Source organism: Entelurus aequoreus, linkage group LG23 (genome assembly GCF_033978785.1).
Source record: "Entelurus aequoreus isolate RoL-2023_Sb linkage group LG23, RoL_Eaeq_v1.1, whole genome shotgun sequence".
NCBI lineage: Eukaryota > Metazoa > Chordata > Actinopteri > Syngnathiformes > Syngnathidae > Entelurus > Entelurus aequoreus.
In genome coordinates, this window is record NC_084753.1 from 31,245,088 (window position 1) to 31,266,822 (window position 21,735).

General features: G+C 39.3%; 1 protein-coding gene across 1 annotated transcript in view; it reads right to left on the minus strand.

Moving 5' to 3' along the window:
* Positions 1-1,851: 1,851 nt before the first annotated feature.
* Positions 1,852-21,735, minus strand: part of LOC133640841 (neuroblast differentiation-associated protein AHNAK-like) — a 41,797-nt gene continuing 21,913 nt past the window's right edge. The window contains exons 6-8 of the mRNA XM_062034521.1: positions 19,786-19,946; positions 18,164-19,703; positions 1,852-16,240 (exon numbers count right to left, since the gene is read on the minus strand). Of these exons, the coding sequence (XP_061890505.1) occupies positions 2,670-16,240; positions 18,164-19,703; positions 19,786-19,946 (15,272 nt within the window). The 3' untranslated portion in view covers positions 1,852-2,669. The remainder of the gene's footprint in view (positions 16,241-18,163; positions 19,704-19,785; positions 19,947-21,735) is intronic.

Consider the following 21,735-nt stretch of genomic DNA (forward strand, 5'->3'; position numbering starts at 1 on the left):
ACCCTCTCGTCCACCGGGTTGAACTCCAACATGCAGGCTCTGAGCCGGGGGGCAACAAGAATTGCCACCCCAGCCCGTCGCCTCTCACTGCCAGCAACGCCAGAGTAGAAGAGAGTCCAGCCCCTCTCGAGAGAACTGGTTCCAGAGCCCTTGCTGTGCGTCGAAGTGAGTCCGACTATGTCTAGTCGGAACTTCTCCACCTCGCGCACTAGCTCAGGCTCCTTCCCCCCCAGCGAGGTGACGTTCCACGTCCCAAGAGTTAGCTTCTGTAGCCGAGGATCGGACCGCCAAGTGCCCTGCCTTCGGCTTCCGCCCAGCTCACATCGCACCCGACCTCTATGACCCCTGCTATGGGTGGTGAGCCCATTGGAGGGGGAACCCACGTTGCCTCTTCGGGCTGTGCCCGGCCGGGCCCCATGGGGACAGGCCCGGCCACCAGGCGCTCGCTATCGTGCCCCACCTCCGGGCCTGGCTCCAGAGGGGGGCCCCGGTGACCCGCGTCCGGGCGAGGGAAATCTGGGTCCATAGGTTTTATTTTTCATTGAGGTCTTCGAGCTGCTCTTTGTCTGATCCCTCACCTAGGACCAGTTTGTCTTGTGAGACCCTACCAGGGGGCATAAAGCCCCCAGACAACATAGCTCCTAGGATCATTGGGACACGCAAACTCCTCTACCACGGTAAGGTGGCAGCTCAGAGAGGACTGACCATACGTCCTCTTTTCACCGGACATGTCCTTTTTTGCGGAGCTGTCAGGGCGGAGTTTCTTAAATGCCTCAAATGTCTGGCATTTTGAGTTAGGGTTGCATGTATTTTCAATGTACGTTCAGGGTTAAGAAGGGGTTAAAAACAAAACAAATTGTGCGCGCAGCAGCATTGGTGAGGGAGGGGCAGAGACAGAGAGAGCGAGAGAGTTATGATAAACGCGCATGCGTCGCCAGGCTCTGCTTTTTATCCATAGATTTATCAGATTTAATTTTTTATTATCTATAGCCGGGGTGTCAAAAGTGTGCCCCGGAGGCCATTTGCGGCCCACAGCTAATGTTTTAAAGGCCCACGGCACATTCTAAAAATACTTTTAAAATAAACAAAAACATAACAAAAGTGAAATAAAAAAGCTTAAAGGTTAAATGTAATTTAGAAAAAGTTGCAATGTTGACTAATAAAACAAAGCTGGGTTTTTTTCTTTCAAACTGTCATTGCTCAAAACATAATATTGAATCAAAATCAATGTTATTGTGAATTATTGACCTATCCAAGGTTCCGATTACTTCACATCAAATATTCCACTAAGAAAAATATTTTTGGTGGAAGATTTTGCAAATTTGGTAAATAAATAACCCAAAAATTTAAATTTTGTTGGTTTCTTACTGTACCGAAAATGAACCGAAGCGTGACCTCTAAACCGAGGTACGTACCGAACCGAAATTTTTGTGTACCGTTACACCCCTATTGACCATTTAAATTTGGTTATCTCCCAACCAATATTCTACAACACAAATACAACGTTGAAACATGTTTTTTTTAACGTTTATTCAATGTTGGGTTCTGATGTTGATTTGACCATTGCATTTTGGTCATTTCCCAACCAATATTCTACAACACAAATACAACGTTGCGACGTTGATTTGACCATTGAAATTTAGTAATTTCCCAACCAACAACATGAATCCAACGTTAGACACCAACATTGTCTCAATTTACAAATACAACTATTTTGCAACGTTGTTTCTAAGTCAGTTTTAAAGGACATGTACGTATAATCAACATTGTATCAATGTCTTGTGCCTGCTGGGAGGTCCCATAAAGGCATGCTTGGAGGGGTTTGCTGTGGTAGAACATGACTGGAGCCCTGACCTTAAAGCCTATCGGATATTCAAAAATCTCTGGTAAGTCATCAATTACAGACATTGATTGGCTTGTTATATTGTGTCTTTATTGTGCATGTCTTGCAAACATTTGGCGTTAAAGCACATGAAATCGTCTGGATACAAATGATGCGGCGATGCTCCAGAGGTCATTAAAAGCTATTTACACAGGCACTATCTTAGTCATCATTGAATGAGAATGTACTGCTGATAGATGTTTACTGTAGCAAATTAGGCTTTAAGCAAATCTATTAATAAAAAATATAGTTACAGTGGTACACTTTTTGTCATCATAACTTTTTTCTGATATTGTTTCCTTTACAATTGAACGGGAGCCACAAGAACACCTCAGCAGACATACAAACATACACACATTTTTGATGCCATACACTGCACTGTTGTAGTCTCTATGATCTTCTTTTAGAAGTCATCATAAACATACATTTTTGCCATTGTTTAACTTCCCAAAATGATGCACCATTGGTTAACACCCCGTAATGTTCGAACACAACTGCGATACTTAAACGTTTACACATATTCTGTACCACGTTTAAGCATATTTGGGGAGGCACTGTCATAAGACACTTAGATACATAGCTTATTAACAGTTGTGTCACATTTTCTTTGTGGACAACATTACTCTTGTCTTTTTCTAGACAAAAAAAACATGCAGCTACAGTGAAAGTTAATACCTGCCCTCAATTAAACATTCTCTCCACAATTGTTCTCTCTGTTATTATTTGTAACTGGGCCCAGGACATTTTATATAGGCAGCTCCACACTTGCACTTTTCATGAAAGTATTTCACTTCTCAACACCGTCAAAAAATCTAATTTTCTCAGAGTGAACAGAGTCTCTGAGTCTCTGGACGGATGAAGCAGTTTCGTCAGTGAAGAGCTCTTCAGGGTCAAATGTTTTTGTGATTTGTTTAGTAATAACGACCGTCTCTTTGCTTTCATGCGACGTTTCACGAATTATTCTTTTCTGTGATACAGTTCTCGTGCTACTCTGAGAACTCTCAACAGTCCACGAAGAAGCCTGGCTGGTCTCCCCGGCTGTTTGGACAGTGGAAAGAAGCTTGGTCCGCTGTGCTTCTGGGGATGCATGTATATTTGAGGTAAAGACGTGTATTTTTCCCGATGGCAGTCTCACTGTTTCTTCAGATGAAGACGAGAACTCAGATGACGAGATGGTGATTTTCTCTGGTAAATTTGGCTCAATCCTTATCAGCTCTGACCTTGTGGTGGAAGTAAGGATGTTATCGTGCATCTCTTTGAAATCAGGAGAGAAGTTGGGATCAGAATATTTGACTGTGACCTTGGTTGGAGATGATGAGGACATGACAACATGCTCACTAGTCATCGTTGATCTGATATCAGCAAAGACGTCGGACGATAGGACAGAAGAGGTGAGGCTAATTTCTTCATGTTCTCCTGTTGGGCTCTTCTGATCCTTCTGGTCTTCTTTTTGAGGAGTTTTGGCAGGTTCCACAGGTGAGGAGAGCCCAAATGTTGGAAATCTAAACCATCCTGTCCTTTCAGGACTTGTTGTAGTTTGTTGCTTGCTGTTATTGACCTCCTTTCCTTGCAGTTTTTCTTCTTCTTGAACCTGCCTTGATGCGACTTGATGCTCATACTTTTTTTCTATTTTTGCAACATCAAATTGAACTTCAAAATTCTTTAGTATATCACCAAGTAGTGTTGGAGTGGCTTGTGGGGATTTACTGTGCCCATTCAGTTCAGCTTTCATCTCTAGTTGATTGTCTTTATCATCTGTGTCTATGGAAACACATTCTCCTTCTGGTTTTTGTCTTGAAAAAGCCATCTTTGGCATTTTAAATGTTGGAAGTTTGAATTTACTTGGAGAGGTGGGGCTAACATCATCAATCTCAGTTTTGACACTTTCAGAATCCGTTACTCTGGCTTTAGATGCGTCTAATTTGACCTCTAATTCAATTACAGCATCAACATCCGACTTGTGTCTGGATCCTTCTGGTTCCCCTCGTGTAGACAGGCCTTCAATATCAGTGCTGGGTGCTATAACAACGACTGTAGCATCGTCTTCAGATATTTCTACATGTTTGACATCAATTTCAAGGTTTTTGCTCAAACCAGGTGCTTCAACGCTAATCTTTGATGGCGAGCCTCCAAATTTAGGTAATGTAAAAGATGGGAATTTAAATTTTGATGACGAGCCTTCAACATTACTTATTTGAACGTCAACTTTAGGAGATGCAATTTCCACTGTAGGTGATGGTTGTTTAATTTCAATATCACTGAGGTCAAATTCAGCTTCTGGGAGTGGGCTATCTCCATCTTTCTTTGATAAGCTTATATCAATGTCAGGACTTTTTATTTTTGTAATGGAAATGCCAAACGTTGGCATTTTAAACTTGCTATCTTGTCCACCTATTTTGACATCAACTTTTGGTGGGTGAAACTCCACTTGTGGTTGCGTGATCTCCAAACTTCCTTCTGGAATAGAACCATCAACATCTGGGAGAGCAACATCAACGTCAGACTCTTTGCTAATTTGCTTTCCAAACGACAATTTGGGTAATTTCATCGTTGACGGTTTGAATTTTAATGGAGACCCTTCAACATCACCTGATTGAACTTCAATCTTAGGAGCTTCAATTTCCACTTCAGGAATATCAATCTCTGGCGTTTCAATACCCACATTAGCTGATGGTAGTTTAATTTCAATATCTCTGAGGTCAACTTCAGCTTCTGGGAGTGTGATATCTCCATCTTTCGTTGATAAGCTTATATCAATGTCAGGACTTTTTATTTTTGGCATGGAAATGCCAAACTTTGGCATTTTAAACTTGCTGTCCTTGACATCAACTTCTGGTGGGTGAAACTCTACTTGTGGTTGCGTGATCTCCAAACTTCCTTCTGGAATACAAACATCAACATCTGGGAGACCAACGTCAACGTCAAACTCTTTGCTACTTCGCTTTCCAAATGACAATTTGGGTAATTTCATTGTTGGAAGTTTAAATTTTGATGGAGATACTTTAACATCACCTGGCTGAACTTCAATCTTAGGAGCTTCAATTTCCACTTCAGGAACGTCAATTTCAGGCGCTTCAATATCCACTTTAGCTGATGGTAATTTAATTTCCGTATCTCTAAGGTCAACTTTAGCTCCTGGGAGTGTGATATCGCCATCTTTCTTTGATAAACTTATATCCATGTCAGGACTTTCTATTTTTGGAATGGAAATGCCAAACTTTGGCATTTTAAACTTGCTCTCCTGGCCACCTACTTTGACATCAACTTCTGGTGGGTGAAACTCTACTTGTGGTTGCGTGATCTCCAATCTTCCTTCTGGAATATAAACATCAACATCTGGGAGACCAACGTCAACGTCAACGTCAAAGTCTTTGCTACTTTGCTTTCCAAATGACAATTTTGGTAATTTCATTGTTGGAAGTTTAAATTTTGATGGAGATACTTTAACATCACCTGGTTGAACTTCAATCTTAGGAGCTTCAATTTCCACTTCGGGAACGTCAATCTCAGGCGCTTCAATTTCCACTTTAGCTGATGGTAATTCAATTTCCGTATCTCTTAGGTCAACTTTACCTTCTGGGAATGTGATATCGCCATCTTTCTTCGATAAACGTATATCAGTGTCAGGACTTTTTATCTTTGGAATGGAAATACCAAACTTTGGCATTTTAAATTTGCTCTCCTGGCCACGTATTTTGACATCAACTTCTGGTGGGTGAAACTCCATTTGTGGTTGCGTGATCTCCAAACTTCCTTCTGGAACAGAAACATCAACATCTGGAAGACCAATGTCAACGTCAAATTCTTTGCTACTTTGCTTTCCAAATGACAATTTGGGTAATTTCATCGTTGGCAGTTTGAATTTTGATGGAGATCCTTCAACATCACCTGGTTGAACTTCAATATTAGTCGCTTCAATATCAACTTTGGCTGATGGCAGTTTAATGTCAATATCGGCGACTTCAGCTTCTGGGAATGTAATATCTCTATCCTTCTTTGACAAACTTATATCAATGTCAGGACTTTTTATTTTTGGCATGGAAATGCCAAACTTTGGCATTTTAAACTTGCTCTCCTGGCCACTTATTTTGACATCAACTTCTGGTGGGTGAAACTCCACATTTGGTTGCGTGATCTCCAAACTTCCTTCTGGAATAGAAACATCAACATCTGGGAGACCAAACTCAACGTCTGTCTCTTGGCTACTTTGCTTTTTAAATGAGAGTTTGGGTAATTTCATTGTTGGCAGTTTGAATTTTGATGGAGATACTTTAACACCCCCTGGTTGAACTTCAATCTTAGGAGCTTCAATTTCCACTTCAGGAACGTCAAACTCAGGCGCTTCAATTTCCACTTTAGCTGATGGTAATTCAATTTCCGTATCTCTTAGGTCAACTTTACCTTCTGGGAATGTGATATGGCCATCTTTCTTTGATAAACTTATATCAGTGTCAGGACTTTTTATTTTTGGAATGGAAATGCCAAACTTTGGCATTTTAAACTTGCTCTCCTGGTCACCTATTTTGACATCAACTTCTGGTGTGTGAAACTCCACATTTGGTTGCGTGATCTCCAAACTTCCTTTTGGAATACAAATATCAACACCTGGGAGATCAACGTCAACGTCAAACTCTTTGCTACTTTGCTTTCTAAATGACAATTTGGGTAATTTCATTGTTGGAAGTTTAAATTTTGATGGAGATACTTCAACACCCCCTGGTTGAACTTCAATCTTAGGAGCTTCAATTTCCACTTCAGGAACGTCAATCTCAGGCGCTTCAATTTCCACTTTAGCTGATGGTAATTCAATTTCCGTATCTCTTAGGTCAACTTTACCTTCTGGGAATGTGATATGGCCATCTTTCTTTGATAAACTTATATCAATATCAGGACTTTTTATCTTTGGAATGGAAATGCCAAACTTTGGCATTTTAAATTTGCTCTCCTGGCCACTTATTTTGACATCAACTTCTGTTGGGTGAAACTCTACTTGTGGTTGCGTGATCTCCAAACTTCCTTCTGGAATACAAACATCAACATCTGGGAGACCAACGTCAACGTCAAACTCTTTGCTACTTTGCTTTCCAAATGACAATTTGGGTAATTTCATTGTTGGAAGTTTAAATTTTGATGGAGATACTTTAACATCAACTGGCTGAACTTCAATCTTAGGAGCTTCAATTTCCACTTCAGGAACGTCAATCTCAGGCGCTTCAATATCCACTTTAGCCGATGGTAATTTAATTTCCGTATCTCTAAGGTCAACTTTAGCTCCCGGGAGTGTGATATCGCCATCTTTCTTTGATAAACTTATATCCATGTCAGGACTTTTTATCTTTGGAATGGAAATACCAAACTTTGGCATTTTAAATTTGCTCTCCTGGCCACTTATTTTGACATCAACTTCTGGTGGCTGAAACTCCACTTGTGGTTGCGTGATCTCCAAACTTCCTTCTGGAATAGAAACATCAACATCTGGGAGATCAACGTCAACGTCGAATTCTTTGCTACTTTGCTTTCCAAATGACAATTTGGGTAATTTCATCGTTGGCAGTTTGAATTTTAATGGAGATCCTTCAACATCACCTGGTTTAATTTCAATATTAGTCGCTTCAATATCAACTTTGGCTGATGGTAGTTTAATGTCAATATCGGCGACTTCAGTTTCTGGGAATGTAATATCTCTATCCTTCTTTGACAAACTTATATCAATGTCAGGACTTTTTATTTTTGGCATGGCAATGCCAAATTTTGGCATTTTAAACTTGCTCTCCTGGCCACTTATTTTGACATCAGCTTCTGGTGAGTGAAACTCCACTTGTGGTTGCGTGATATCCAAACTTCCTTCTGGAATAGAAACATCAACATCTGGGAGACCAACCTCAACGTCTGTCTCTTGGCTACTTTGCTTTCTAAATGAGAATTTGGGTAATTTAATGGTTGGCAGTTTGAATTTTGAAGGAGATACTTCAACACCCCCTGGTTGAACTTCAATCTTAGGAGCTTCAATTTCCACTTCAGGAACGTCAATCTCAGGCGCTTCAATTTCCACTTTAGCTGATGGTAGTTTAATTTCTGTATCTCTTAGGTCAACTTTAGCTTCTGGGAGTGTGATATCACCATATTTCTTTGATAAACTTATATCAATATCAGGACTTTTTATCTTTGGAATGGAAATGCCAAACTTTGGCATTTTAAATTTGCTCTCCTGGCCACTTATTTTGACATCAACTTCTGGTGGTTGAAACTCCACTTGTGGTTGCGTGATCTCCAAACTTCCTTCTGGAATAGAAACATCAATATCTGGGTGACCAACCTCAATGTCTGTCTCTTGGCTACTTTGCTTTCTAAATGAAAATTTGGGTAATTTCATTGTTGGCAGTTTGAACTTTGATGGAGATACTTCAACACCCCCTGGTTGAACTTCAATCTTAGGAGCTTCAATTTCCACTTCAGGAACTTCAATCTCAGGCGCTTCAATTTCCACTTTAGCTGATGGTAGTTCAATTTCTGTATCTCTTAGGTCAACTTTAGCTTCTGGGAGTGTGATATCGCCATATTTCTTTGATAAACTTACATCAATGTCAGGACTTTTTATTTTTGGAATGGAAATGCCAAACTTTGGCATTTTAAATTTGCTCTCCTGGCCACTTATTTTGACATCAACTTCTGGTGGCTGAAACTCAACTTGTGGTTGTGTGATCTCCAAACTTCCTTCTGGAATAGAAACATCAACATCTGGGAGACCAATGTCAATGTCAAATTCTTTGCTACTTTGCTTTCCAAATGACAATTTGGGTAATTTCATCGTTGGCAGTTTGAATTTTGATGGAGATCCTTCAACATCAACTGGTTTAACTTCAATATTATTCGCTTCAATATCAACTTTGGCTGATGGTAGTTTAATGTCAATATCGGCGACTTCAGCTTCTGGGAATGTAATATCTCTATCCTTCTTTGACAAACTTATATCAATGTCAGGACTTTTTATTTTTGGCATGGAAATGCCAAAGTTTGGCATTTTAAACTTGCTCTCCTGGCCACTTATTTTGACATCAACTTCTGGTGGGTGAAACTCCACTTGTGGTTGAGTGATCTCCAAACTTCCTTCTGGAATAGAAACATCAACATCTGGGAGACCAACCTCAACGTCTGTCTCTTGGCTACTTTGCTTTCTAAATGAGAATTTGGGTAATTTCATTGTTGGCAGTTTGAATTTTGATGGAGAAACTTCAACACCCCCTGGTTGAACTTCAATCTTAGGAGCTTCAATTTCCATTTCAGGAACGTCAATCTCAGGTGCTTCAATATCCACTTTAGCTGATGGTAATTCAATTTCCGTATCTCTTAGGTCAACTTTAGCTTCTGGGAAGGTGATATGGCCATCTTTCTTTGATAAACTTATATCAATATCAGGACTTTTTATCTTTGGAATGGAAATGCCAAACTTTGGCATTTTAAACTTGCTCTCCTGGCCACTTATTTTGACATCAACTTCTGGTGGGTGAAACTCCACTTGTGGTTGAGTGATCTCCAAACTTCCTTCTGGAATAGAAACATCAACATCTGGGAGACCAACCTCAACGTCTGTCTCTTGGCTACTTTGCTTTCTAAATGAAAATTTGGGTAATTTCATTGTTGGCAGTTTGAATTTTGATGGAGATACTTCAACACCCCCTGGTTGAACTTCAATCTTAGGAGCTTCAATTTCCACTTCAGGAACGTCAATCTCAGGCGCTTCAATTTCCACTTTAGCTGATGGTAGTTTTATTTCTGTATCTTTTAGGCCAACTTTAGCTTCTGGGAGTGTGATATCGCCATATTTCTTTGATAAACCTATATCAATGTCAGGACTTTTTATTTTTGGCATGGAAATGCCAAACTTTGGCATTTTAAACTTGCTCTCCTGGTCACCTATTTTGACATCAACTTCTGGTGGGTGAAACTCCACATTTGGTTGCGTGATCTCCAAACTTCCTTCCGGAATAGAAACATCAACATCTGGGAGACCAACCTCAACGTCTGTCTCTTGGCTACTTTGCTTTCTAAATGAGAATTTGGGTAATTTCATTGTTGGCAGTTTGAATTTTGATGGAGAAACTTCAACACCCCCTGGTTGAAATTCAATCTTAGGAGCTTCAATTTCCATTTCAGGAACGTCAATCTCAGGCACCTCAATATCCACTTTAGCTGATGGTAATTCAATTTCCGTGTCTCTTAGGTCAACTTTAGCTTCTGGGAATGTGATATGGCCATCTTTCTTTGATAAACTTATATCAATATCAGGACTTTTTATCTTTGGAATGGAAATGCCAAACTTTGGCATTTTAAACTTGCTCTCCTGGCCATTTATTTTGACATCAACTTCTGGTGGGTGAAACTCCACTTGTGGTTGAGTGATCTCCAAACTTCCTTCTGGAATAGAAACATCAACATCTGGGAGACCAACCTCAACGTCTGTCTCTTGGCTACTTTGCTTTCTAAATGAGAATTTGGGTAATTTCATTGTTGGCAGTTTGAATTTTGATGGAGATACTTCAACACCCGCTGGTTGAACTTCAATCTTAGGAGCTTCAATTTCCACTTCAGGGAGGTCAATCTCAGGCGCTTCAATTTCCACTTTAGCTGATGGTAGTTTAATTTCTTTATCTCTTAGGTCAACTTTAGCTTCTGGGAGTGTGATATCGCCATATTTCTTTGATAAACTTATGTCAATGTCAGGACTTTTTATTTTTGGCATGGAAATGCCAAACTTTGGCATTTTAAACTTGCTCTCCTGTTCACCTATTTTGACATCAACTTCTGGTGGGTGAAACTCCACATTTGGTTGCGTGATCTCCAAACTTCCTCCCGGAATAGAAACATCAACATCTGGGAGACCAACCTCAACGTCTGTCTCTTGGCTACTTTGCTTTCTAAATGAGAATTTGGGTAATTTCATTGTTGGCAGTTTGAATTTTGATGGAGAAACTTCAACACCCCCTGGTTGAACTTCAATCTTAGGAGCTTCAATTTCCATTTCAGGAACGTCAATCTCAGGCACTTCAATATCCACTTTAGCTGATGGTAATTCAATTTCCGTGTCTCTTAGGTCAACTTTAGCTTCTGGGAATGTGATATGGCCATCTTTCTTTGATAAACTTATATCAATATCAGGACTTTTTATCTTTGGAATGGAAATGCCAAACTTTGGCATTTTAAACTTGCTCTCCTGGCCACTTATTTTGACATCAACTTCTGGTGGGTGAAACTCCACTTGTGGTTGAGTGATCTCCAAACTTCCTTCTGGAATAGAAACATCAACATCTGGGAGACCAACCTCAACGTCTGTCTCTTGGCTACTTTGCTTTCTAAACGAAAATTTGGGAAATTTCATTGTTGGCAGTTTAAATTTTGATGGAGATACTTCAACACCCCCTGGTTGAACTTCAATCTTAGGAGCTTCAATTTCCACTTCAGGAACGTCAATCTCAGGCGCTTCAATATCCACTTTAGCTGATGGTAATTCAATTTCCGTATCTCTTAGGTCAACTTTAGCTTCTGGAAATGTGATATGGCCATCTTTTTTTGATAAACTTATATCAATATCAGGACTTTTTATCTTTGGAATGGAAATGCCAAACTTTGGCATTTTAAATTTGCTCTCCTGGCCACTTATTTTGACATCAACTTCTGGTGGCTGAAACTCCACTTGTGGTTGTGTGATCTCCAAACTTCCTTCTGGAATAGAAACATCAACATCTGGGAGACCAACCTCAACGTCTGTCTCTTGGCTACTTTGCTTTCTAAATGAAAATTTGGGTAATTTCATTGTTGGCAGTTTGAATTTTGAAGGAGATACTTCAACACCTCCTGGTTGAACTTCAATCTTAGGAGCTTCAATTTCCACTTCAGGGACGTCAATCTCAGGCGCTTCAATTTCCACTTTAGCTGATGGTAGTTTAATTTCTGTATCTCTTAGGTCAACTTTAGCTTCTGGGAATGTGATATCGCCATCTTTCTTTGATAAACTTATATCAATATCAGGACTTTTTATCTTTGGAATGGAAATGCCAAACTTTGGCATTTTAAACTTGCTCTCCTGGCCACTTATTTTGACATCAACTTCTGGTGGGTGAAACTCCACTTGTGGTTGAGTGATCTCCAAACTTCCTTCTGGAATAGAAACATCAACATCTGGGAGACCAACCTCAACGTCTGTCTCTTGGCTACTTTGCTTTCTAAATGAAAATTTGGGAAATTTCATTGTTGGCAGTTTAAATTTTGATGGAGATACTTCAACACCCCCTGGTTGAACTTCAATCTTAGGAGCTACAATTTCCACTTCAGGAACGTCAATCTCAGGCGCTTCAATATCCACTTTAGCTGATGGTAATTCAATTTCCGTATCTCTTAGGTCAACTTTAGCTTCTGGAAATGTGATATGGCCATCTTTTTTTGATAAACTTATATCAATATCAGGACTTTTTATCTTTGGAATGGAAATGCCAAACTTTGGCATTTTAAATTTGCTCTCCTGGCCACTTATTTTGACATCAACTTCTGGTGGCTGAAACTCCACTTGCGGTTGTGTGATCTCCAAACTTCCTTCTGGAATAGAAACATCAACATCTGGGAGACCAATGTCAACGTCAAATTCTTTGCTACTTTGCTTTCCAAATGACAATTTGGGTAATTTCATCGTTGGCAGTTTGAATTTTGATGGAGATCCTTCAACATCACCTGGTTCAACTTCAATATTAGTCGTTTCAATATCAACTTTGGCTGATGGTAGTGTAATGTCAATATCGGCGACTTCAGCTTCTGGGAATGTTATATCTCTATCCTTCTTTGACAAACTTATATCAATGTCAGGACTTTTTATTTTTGGCATGGAAATGCCAAACTTTGGCATTTTAAACTTGCTCTCCTGGCCACTTATTTTGACATCAACTTCTGGTGGGTGAAACTCCACTTGTGGTTGAGTGATCTCCAAACTTCCTTCTGGAATAGAAACATCAACATCTGGGAGACCAACCTCAACGTCTGTCTCTTGGCTACTTTGCTTTCTAAATGAGAATTTGGGTAATTTCATTGTTGGCAGTTTGAATTTTGATGGAGATACTTCAACACCCCCTGGTTGAACTTCAATCTTAGGAGCTTCAATTTCCACTTCAGGAACGTCAATCTCAGGCGCTTCAATTTCCACTTTAGCTGATGGTAGTTTAATTTCTGTATCTCTTAGGTCAATTTTAGCTTCTGGGAGTGTGATATCGCCATATTTATTTGATAAACTTATATCAATGTCAGGACTTTTTATTTTTGGAATGGAAATGCCAAACTTTGGCATTTTAAACTTGCTCTCCTTGTCACCTATTTTGACATCAACTTCTGTTGGGTGAAACTCCACATTTGGTTGCGTGATCTCCAAACTTCCTTCTGGAATAGAAACATCAACATCTGGGAGACCAACATCAACGTCTGTCTCTTGGCTACTTTGCTTTCTAAATGAGAATTTGGGTAATTTCATTGTTGGAAGTTTGAACTTTGATGGAGATACTTCAACACCCCCTGGTTGAACTTCAATCTTAGGAGCTTCAATTTCCACTTCAGGAACGTCAATCTCAGGCGCTTCAATATCCACTTTAGCTGATGGTAATTCAATTTCCGTATCTTTTAGGTCAACTTTAGCTTCTGGAAATGTGATATGGCCATCTTTTTTTGATAAACTTATATCAATATCAGGACTTTTTATCTTTGGAATGGAAATGCCAAACTTTGGCATTTTAAATTTGCTCTCCTGGCCACTTATTTTGACATCAACTTCTGGTGGCTGAAACTCCACTTGTGGTTGCGTGATCTCCAAACTTCCTTCTGGAATAGAAACATCAACATCTGGGAGACCAATGTCAACCTCAAATTCTTTGGTACTTTGCTTTCCAAATGACAATTTGGGTAATTTCATCGTTGGCAGTTTGAATTTTGATGGAGATCCTTCAACATCACCTGGTTTAACTTCAATATTAGTCGCTTCAATATCAACTTTGGCTGATGGTAGTTTAATGTCAATATCGGCGACTTCAGCTTCTGGGAATGTAATATCTCTATCCTTCTTTGACAAACTTATATCAATGTCAGGACTTTTTATTTTTGGCATGGAAATGCCAAACCTTGGCATTTTAAACTTGCTCTCCTGGCCACTTATTTTGACATCAACTTCTGGTGGGTGAAACTCCACTTGTGGTTGAGTGATCTCCAAACTTCCTTCTGGAATAGAAACATCAACATCTGGGAGACCAACCTCAACGTCTGTCTCTTGGCTACTTTGCTTTCTAAATGAGAATTTGGGTAATTTCATTGTTGGCAGTTTGAATTTTGATGGAGATACTTCAACAGCCCCTGGTTGAACTTCAATCATAGAAGCTTCAATTTGCACTTCAGGAACGTCAATCTCAGGCGCTTCAATTTCCACTTTAGCTGATGGTAGTTTAATTTCTGTATCTCTTAGGTCAACTTTAGCTTCTGGGAGTTTGATATCGCCATATTTCTTTGATAAACCTATATCAATGTCAGGACTTTTTATTTTTGGCATGGAAATGCCAAACTTTGGCATTTTAAACTTGCTCTCCTGGCCACTTATTTTGACATCAACTTTTGGTGGGTGAAACTCCACTTGTGGTTGCGTGATCTCCAAACTTCCTTCTGGAATAGAAACATCAACTCCTGGGAGACCAACGTCAACGTCTGTCTCTTTGCTACTTTGCTTTCCAAATGACAATTTGGGTAACTTCATTGTTGGCAGTTTGAATTTTGATGGAGATCCTTCAACATCACCTGGTTTAACTTCAGTCTTAAGAGTTTCAACTTCCACTTCAGGAACATCAATCTCAGGCGCTTCAATATCGACTTTAGCTGATGGTAGTTTAATTTCAATATCTCTGAGCTCAACTTCAGCTTCTGGGAGTGTAATGTCTCCATCTTTCGTTGATAAGCTTATATCAATCTCAGGACTTTTTATTTTTGGCATGGAAATGCCAAACTTTGGCATTTTAAACTTGCTCTCCTGGCCACTTATTTTGACATCAACTCCTGGTGGGTGAAACTCCACATTTGGTTGCGTGGTCTCCAAACTTCCTTCTGGAATAGAAACATCAACATCTGGGAGACCAATGTCAACGTCAAACTCTTTGCTACTTTGCTTTCCAAATGACAATTTGGGTAATTTCATCGTTGGCAGTTTGAATTTTGATGGAGATCCTTCAACATCACCTGGTTGAACTTCAACATCAGTCGCTTCAATATCAACTTTAGCTGATGGTAGTTTAATGTCAATATCGGCAACTTCAGCTTCTGGGAATGTAATATCTCTGTCTTTCTTTGACAAACTTATATCAATGTCAGGACTTTTTATTTTTGGCATAGAGATACCGAACTTTGGCATTTTAAACTTGCTCTCCTGGCCACTTATTTTGACATCAACTTCTGGTGGGCGAAACTCCATTTGGGGTTGAGTGATCTCCAAACTTCCTTCTAGAATAGGAATATCAACATCTGGGGCACCAACCTCAACGTCTGACTCTTGGCTACTTTGCTTTCTAAATGAGAATTTTGGTAATTTCATTGTTGGCAGTTTAAATTTTGATGGAGATACTTCAACATCCCCTGGTTGAACTTCAATCTTAGGAGCTTTGATTTCCACTTCAGGAGCATAAATCTCAGGCGCTTCAATATCCACTTTAGCTGATGGTAGTTCAATTTCCGTACCTCTTAGGTCAACTTTAACTTCTGGGAATGTAATATCTCTATCTTTCTTTGACAAACTTATATCAATGTCAGGACTTTTTATTTTTGGCATAGATATACCGAACTTTGGCATTTTAAACTTGCTCTCCTGGCCACCTATTTTGACATCAACTTCTGGTGGGTGAAACTCCACTTGTGGTTTCGTGATCTCCAAACTTCCTTCTGGAATAGAAACATCAACATCTGGGAGACCAACGTCAACGTCAGATTCCTTGCTACTTTGCTTTCCAAATGACAATTTGGGTAATTTGATCGTTGGCAGTTTGAATTTTGATGGAGATCCTTCAACATCACCTGGTTGAACTTCAATATTAGTTGCTTCAATATCAACTTTGGCTGATGGTAGTTTAATGTCAATGTCGGCGACTTCAGCTTCTGGGAATGTAATATCTTTGTCTTTCTTTGACAAACTTATATCAATGTCAGGACTTTTTATTTTTGGCATAGAGATACCAAACTTTGGCATTTTAAACTTGCTCTCCTGGCCACTTATTTTGACATCAACTTCTGGCGGGTGAAACTCCATTTGTGGTTGAGTGATCTCCAAACTTCCTTCTAGAATAGGAATATCAACATCTGGGGCACCAACATCAACGTCTGACTCTAGGCTACTTTGCTTTCTGAATGAGAATTTTGGTAATTTCATTGTTGGCCGTTTAAATTTTGATGGAGATACTTCAACATCCCCTGGTTGAACTTCAATCTTAGGATCTTTGATTTCCACTTCAGGAACATCAATCTCAGGCGCTTCAATATCCACTTTAGCTGATGGTAGTTTCATTTCAATATCTGTGAGTTCAACTTCAGCTTCTGGGAGTGTAATGTCTACATATTTCTTTGATAAGCTTATATCAATGTCAGGACTTTTTATTTTTGGCATTGAAATTCCAAACTTTGGCATTCTAAACGTGCTCTCTTGGCCACCTATTTTGACATCAACTTTTGGTGGGTGAATCTCCAGTTGTGGGTGTGTTATCTCCAACCTTTCTGCTGGAATAGAAATATCAACATCTGGGAGATCAATATCAACTTCAGATTCTTTGTTACTTTGCTTTGCAAATGAGAATTTGGGGAAGGAAAATTTTGACCTTTTCATTTTGACATCAAAGTCAACAGCAGCCTCAGGTAGTGTGGCTTCAATATTTAATTCTTTTGATTTTACATCCTCTTCATCTTTGTTCGTATCAAGTACTCCAACACTGACCTCTGGTAAGACCACACCGAGTTTGGGTATCTTAAATGTTGGGAGTTTAAATTTTGACGGTGAATCCTCAACATTACTTGGTTCAATGTTAGTTTCGTAATCTTTTATTTCCATTGTTCCTGAGGATTGTTTTAATCCAACTTGATGAAGGTGAACATTATCTTTAATCGTCCCTTTTAGTTCAGCATCAGGAAGTTTTATTTCAGCTGTTTTACCTGGGGCAGTCATATCTTTGTTTGTGATATTTAGATCAATTTCCGGTGCCTTTACTTTTGGCATTGAGACTTCAAATTTTGGCATTTTGAATTTGCTTCCTTTTCCCTCAAGTCCACCTTCATTATACAAAGGTTTAAGCTCTAGTTCGGGTTCTTGAACTTTTACTTTTGCCTCTGAAATGCGGATATTCACTTTTCCAAGTTCAGCTTCAGGTACATCTGGGTGCTTGATCTTAACATTTGATTTAAGGCTTAAATCATTTAGTTTTTTCTTGGATACAGTTTCAATTTCTGAATGTTTTATTTTAGGCATTTTTATTCCTAACTTCGGCATTTTGAACTTCATTCCTTGTTCGTCATATTCTGCTTCATATTCAGGTGGTTTAATTCTCATCGGAGTCGATGGCGCTGCTCTAAGTTTCACTTGAGCGTCGGTTTTGGCCTCACTGGTGTCAGGATTTTCTTTCTGAACTAAAATGGATGCTTTTCCAAGATTCACATCAGGGAGCTTAACTTGGAGCTTGGGCTCTGCAATAGTGGCATATTCACCTTCCTTAGCAAAGCATAAATTAATAGCAGGGCCTTTTACATTCAATGTTGAAAGCTCAACTTTGCTTTCTTGTTCAACACCGGAATAAGGGTGTAACATTTCTGGTTCAGGTTTTTTATCTTGCAGTGGTGATGCATGTGCTTTTCCAAGACTTGCATCCTGAGATTCAGGTTCTGGCGCTTTTACATACACATTTTTCTTGAAAAAGCCAACATTGATTTGTGGCCCAGCGATTTCAGGCATTGTGAAATCAAGATTAGGCATTTTAAACTTCCTTCCTTTTAATTCCTCTTCAGTTTCTAAGGGCGACCCTGCAATGCCAACTAACGACTTCTCTTCTGGAATATTTGTGTATGCTGATTTAGCATCAGGTGATTTGACTTCTTTCTTTGACAAGCCTAATTCAATTTCAGGGCTTCTTAATTTGGGCAGGGATACTTCAAATTTTAGCATTGTAAACGGGCTTCCTTTTTCTTCAAGATCTTTCTCGACTGGTGAATCAACTGAATCAATGTATGCAAAACCCTCACCAGTGTCTCCAAGTTCACTTGAAAGTTCTGCAGCAGGGGTGTCAGCTTCTTGCTTTTTGACATCTGCTTTGGTCTCCCAACTCAGTATGCTGTCTTCACTTACCGCAGTTTTGAACAACTTTTCTGGTAGGAATACAGTTTTTTCATCTTTAACCTCGTCACCATTTTGGCCAGAAATATTTGGTTTTGGCAAATACATTCCAATTTCAGGAATTCTAAAGTCTGACTTTGAAAACCCAATGCTTGGCAATACTATCTTTGCTGTCTTTGTTTTCTTCTCAGAATCTTTTGAGCTTTGTGTGTCGCTTTGGTCCACCGTTGTCACACTTAGGACTTCTTCCGATGTTAAATCACCCAGTTTGGTCTTTGGTAGTGTGTATGAATCTGTGGATAATTCTTGAGAAGCAGTGACCTCCAACTTACTGATGGGTGTGTCCTGTTTTGTTTTGCTGTCAGCAACTTTTGTGGGGGTTTTTACTGATATTCTTTGTGCGTTTGCATCAATGACAGTAATTTCTTCAGGGATAGGTACTCCACACATATCAACCTTTGGCAGTTTATATCCAGGTAACTTTGAAACTGCCTCTTTTACTCTGTCCACATCAATTGACAGTTGGACAATTTCTGGTGTCTCTTCATGAGGTCCTTTGGCTTTGGTCCTTATCAACACAGCCTCCATACCGGGAATCTCAATGTCTTCACGCTTCGGAAGGACTGTTCTTATTTTAGTTTTTCCTTTGATTTTGAGAGGTGATGTTTCTTCAATCCTCTCACTGGTAATTATTTGAATATTGGCCACTTCATCTGGCATTTCCCCCTTAACAATGGCTTGATCTGGTCTTTCTAAACTTGCACCAAGTGTTTTTAGCCTTTTGGGTGATTTTGCTTTTGTCTCCTTCTTTTGTGATTTGTCCTTCCCTAACATTTTTGTTTTAAATTCTGACCTTCCTTTCTTTTTCTTCTTACCGTCCGGAGACAGGGGTCCAGAGGGGCTCTCTTGGCCTGCCAGAGCCATCATTATATCTGTTGTTTTCAAAGTGCTGTCTATAGCAGAGAGCTCCACCTTGTGTTGAACAGTTTGTGGTTTAGACAATTTTCGTTTTTCGCAGTCTTCTATCAGAGTCAAGTCCTCTGTCCCATGGACTTCAGGTCTTCCTCCCAAAGGGCTTTGAAGGCTTTCCGGTGAAACCAGTTTCACAGCATCTTGTGTTTGGTGACTTTCAGTTACTGTTGGTGCATCCGTGTCCTGCTCTTCTGATGAACTAATGCGACCTCTCTTCGTTAGAGTTGGAAGCTTCATCTTATGCCGTTTTTTGCCTTTAAGGGCCTCCTGAGATTTTATTGGGGACTCCGTGTCGCTTGTTGTGGGACTCAACTCCAACTTTCTCTGCTCGTCAGCCTCTGACGAACTGTGAGATCTTGCAAAGCGGGATTTTCGTCCTCTCCTTAAAGAAGGAAATTTGGGCCAAGAAATGCGTGCATCACCTCGCCTTTTGGTTTTCCCATGCTCTCTCATCTCTGGAGTAAAGGTTTCATCCTCCTGGTTGGTAACATAAATGTGAACTATTAGTTTGTTTAAGAAAATACATCTAAAAGTCTGAAGATAAATAAAAAATAGTTACAGGGATGATGTCACATTCAGCCGTGGGTTCAGTGTCTGTGATGTCTGGTTTCCTCTTTAAGCAGAGCTTCATTTTGTAACCTTGAGCATGTTCCATTATCTGAATGGCGTCCTGATATGACACATTGTCAAAATAAACGGTGGCGCTCAGAATCTGATCACCTACATAAAAAGAAAGAGTACAAGGTAAAACACTTAAGAATGATGTGGTCATTTGGAAAGGATAACAATTTTAATTATTCGACAAGCACATGAGTATTATGGCAAACATTGGTGTTTTATGTTTGAAATGTGGGTTAAACTCTGAAAATATATAAAGCAAAATGTATATGGTAAATGGTACCCAAATGTATATCGATACTTTTCCAAATAAAGGGAAGTACGAAATTTTTTATATTGGCTGTATTTTAACAGAAAATCTTACAATGCAATAAACATATGTTTCCTATTGCACTCAAATAAAAATTTTACAAGGTTAAAATATAAATTAAAGGGCATTAAACACATTGGGCTTTTCTTGTTGCACTCAAAGAACAATTTACAATTGTCCATATTACATATAGTCTGCCATAATCAAGGATTAGATTAGAATAAAATAAAAAGATTTATTGACATTATATTAAATGCTTCATGGTTTAAGGTTGCCACTCCTGGTCTGTGCTTTAAGGAAAATACATTAGTAAGAACAAGTAAATGGTAAAAAATAAACTAAGGATAAATGTACACATATAAGCCATGTAGCAAGTAAAACACACATTTGTTAAAGATAAAACACAAATTGTAGCATTTTTTTTACAAAATTCAGTCATTTCACTTGCATTAGTTGATGCTAGATTGGCATCAAGCCAAGCAGCTGTGTGTGCGTCTACGTATCTACATGTGCACAACAGGGGAGCTAGTTAACTTATTAGAGCAACGTATGTGTGTTTGCGAGAATGTCATCGTGTTGTCTGAGTGACGTCATTGAGTGAGTGGGCGAGTAACGAGAGAGAGCGTTATAGTGTGAACTGCGCAGTAGAGTGATGAACAGGTCCGGTTGTGTCCTGCAAAACGAATAATAAAGCAACCAGATTGTCACGAATCGGCAGCCTTGTCATTCTGACCCGAAAGCAGAGCTTAGCAGACCCTTTTCTGGGTAAAGTGAAGGGTGTTACCCCGACGAAAACATCCGCCCTGGAAGGAACGCCTGCCCTGTGCTCCTCGACTACGGTCTGCACCGGAGCCGAACAGCAAGAAAGGTGTAACAACTACATTATTACCTGTCACTCTTTATATCTCCTTGTGCAGATCTGAATGCTTATTAATTAAATGTTTACCTAAGTTTGAAGCAATGGTGGTAATACAAGGCGAGGCGTGTTTTAAAGCAGAAATTGCAGCGCGGCGCTTTCCGGTTTAAAGCGGCACCTTTATTGTTAGTTTTGAAGCCCAAATACCTCCGTATTGCGCTTCACGCACTCTCTTTATTAACCAGTAGAAATTATGTTTTTTGCCATTCTTCCTGTCCAAGATGTTATTGCTTGTATGCACTTTGTGTGTGCGTTTTGACACATTAAACGTCATGCGCCTCTGCTCTGTAGTCACGACCACTCAGCGGCACTCGGATGAAAGAGCGGTACCGGTACTTTTCAAAGGTAGTATAGTACCGATTTAAATTCATCTGAATTGCGGTACTTTATTAGTACCGATATACCATACAACCTTAATACACACATATATACTGTATGTATATATATATATATATATATATATATATATATATATATATATATATATATATATATATATATATATATATATATATATATATATGTCTTAATTATATTATCCAAAAAAAAATAGTGCTCGATACCGTGGTAGAGCGTAATATGTATGTGTGGGAAAAAATCACAAGACTATTTCATCTCTACAGGCCTGTTTCATGAGGGGTTTTCCTCAATCTTCAGGAGATTTT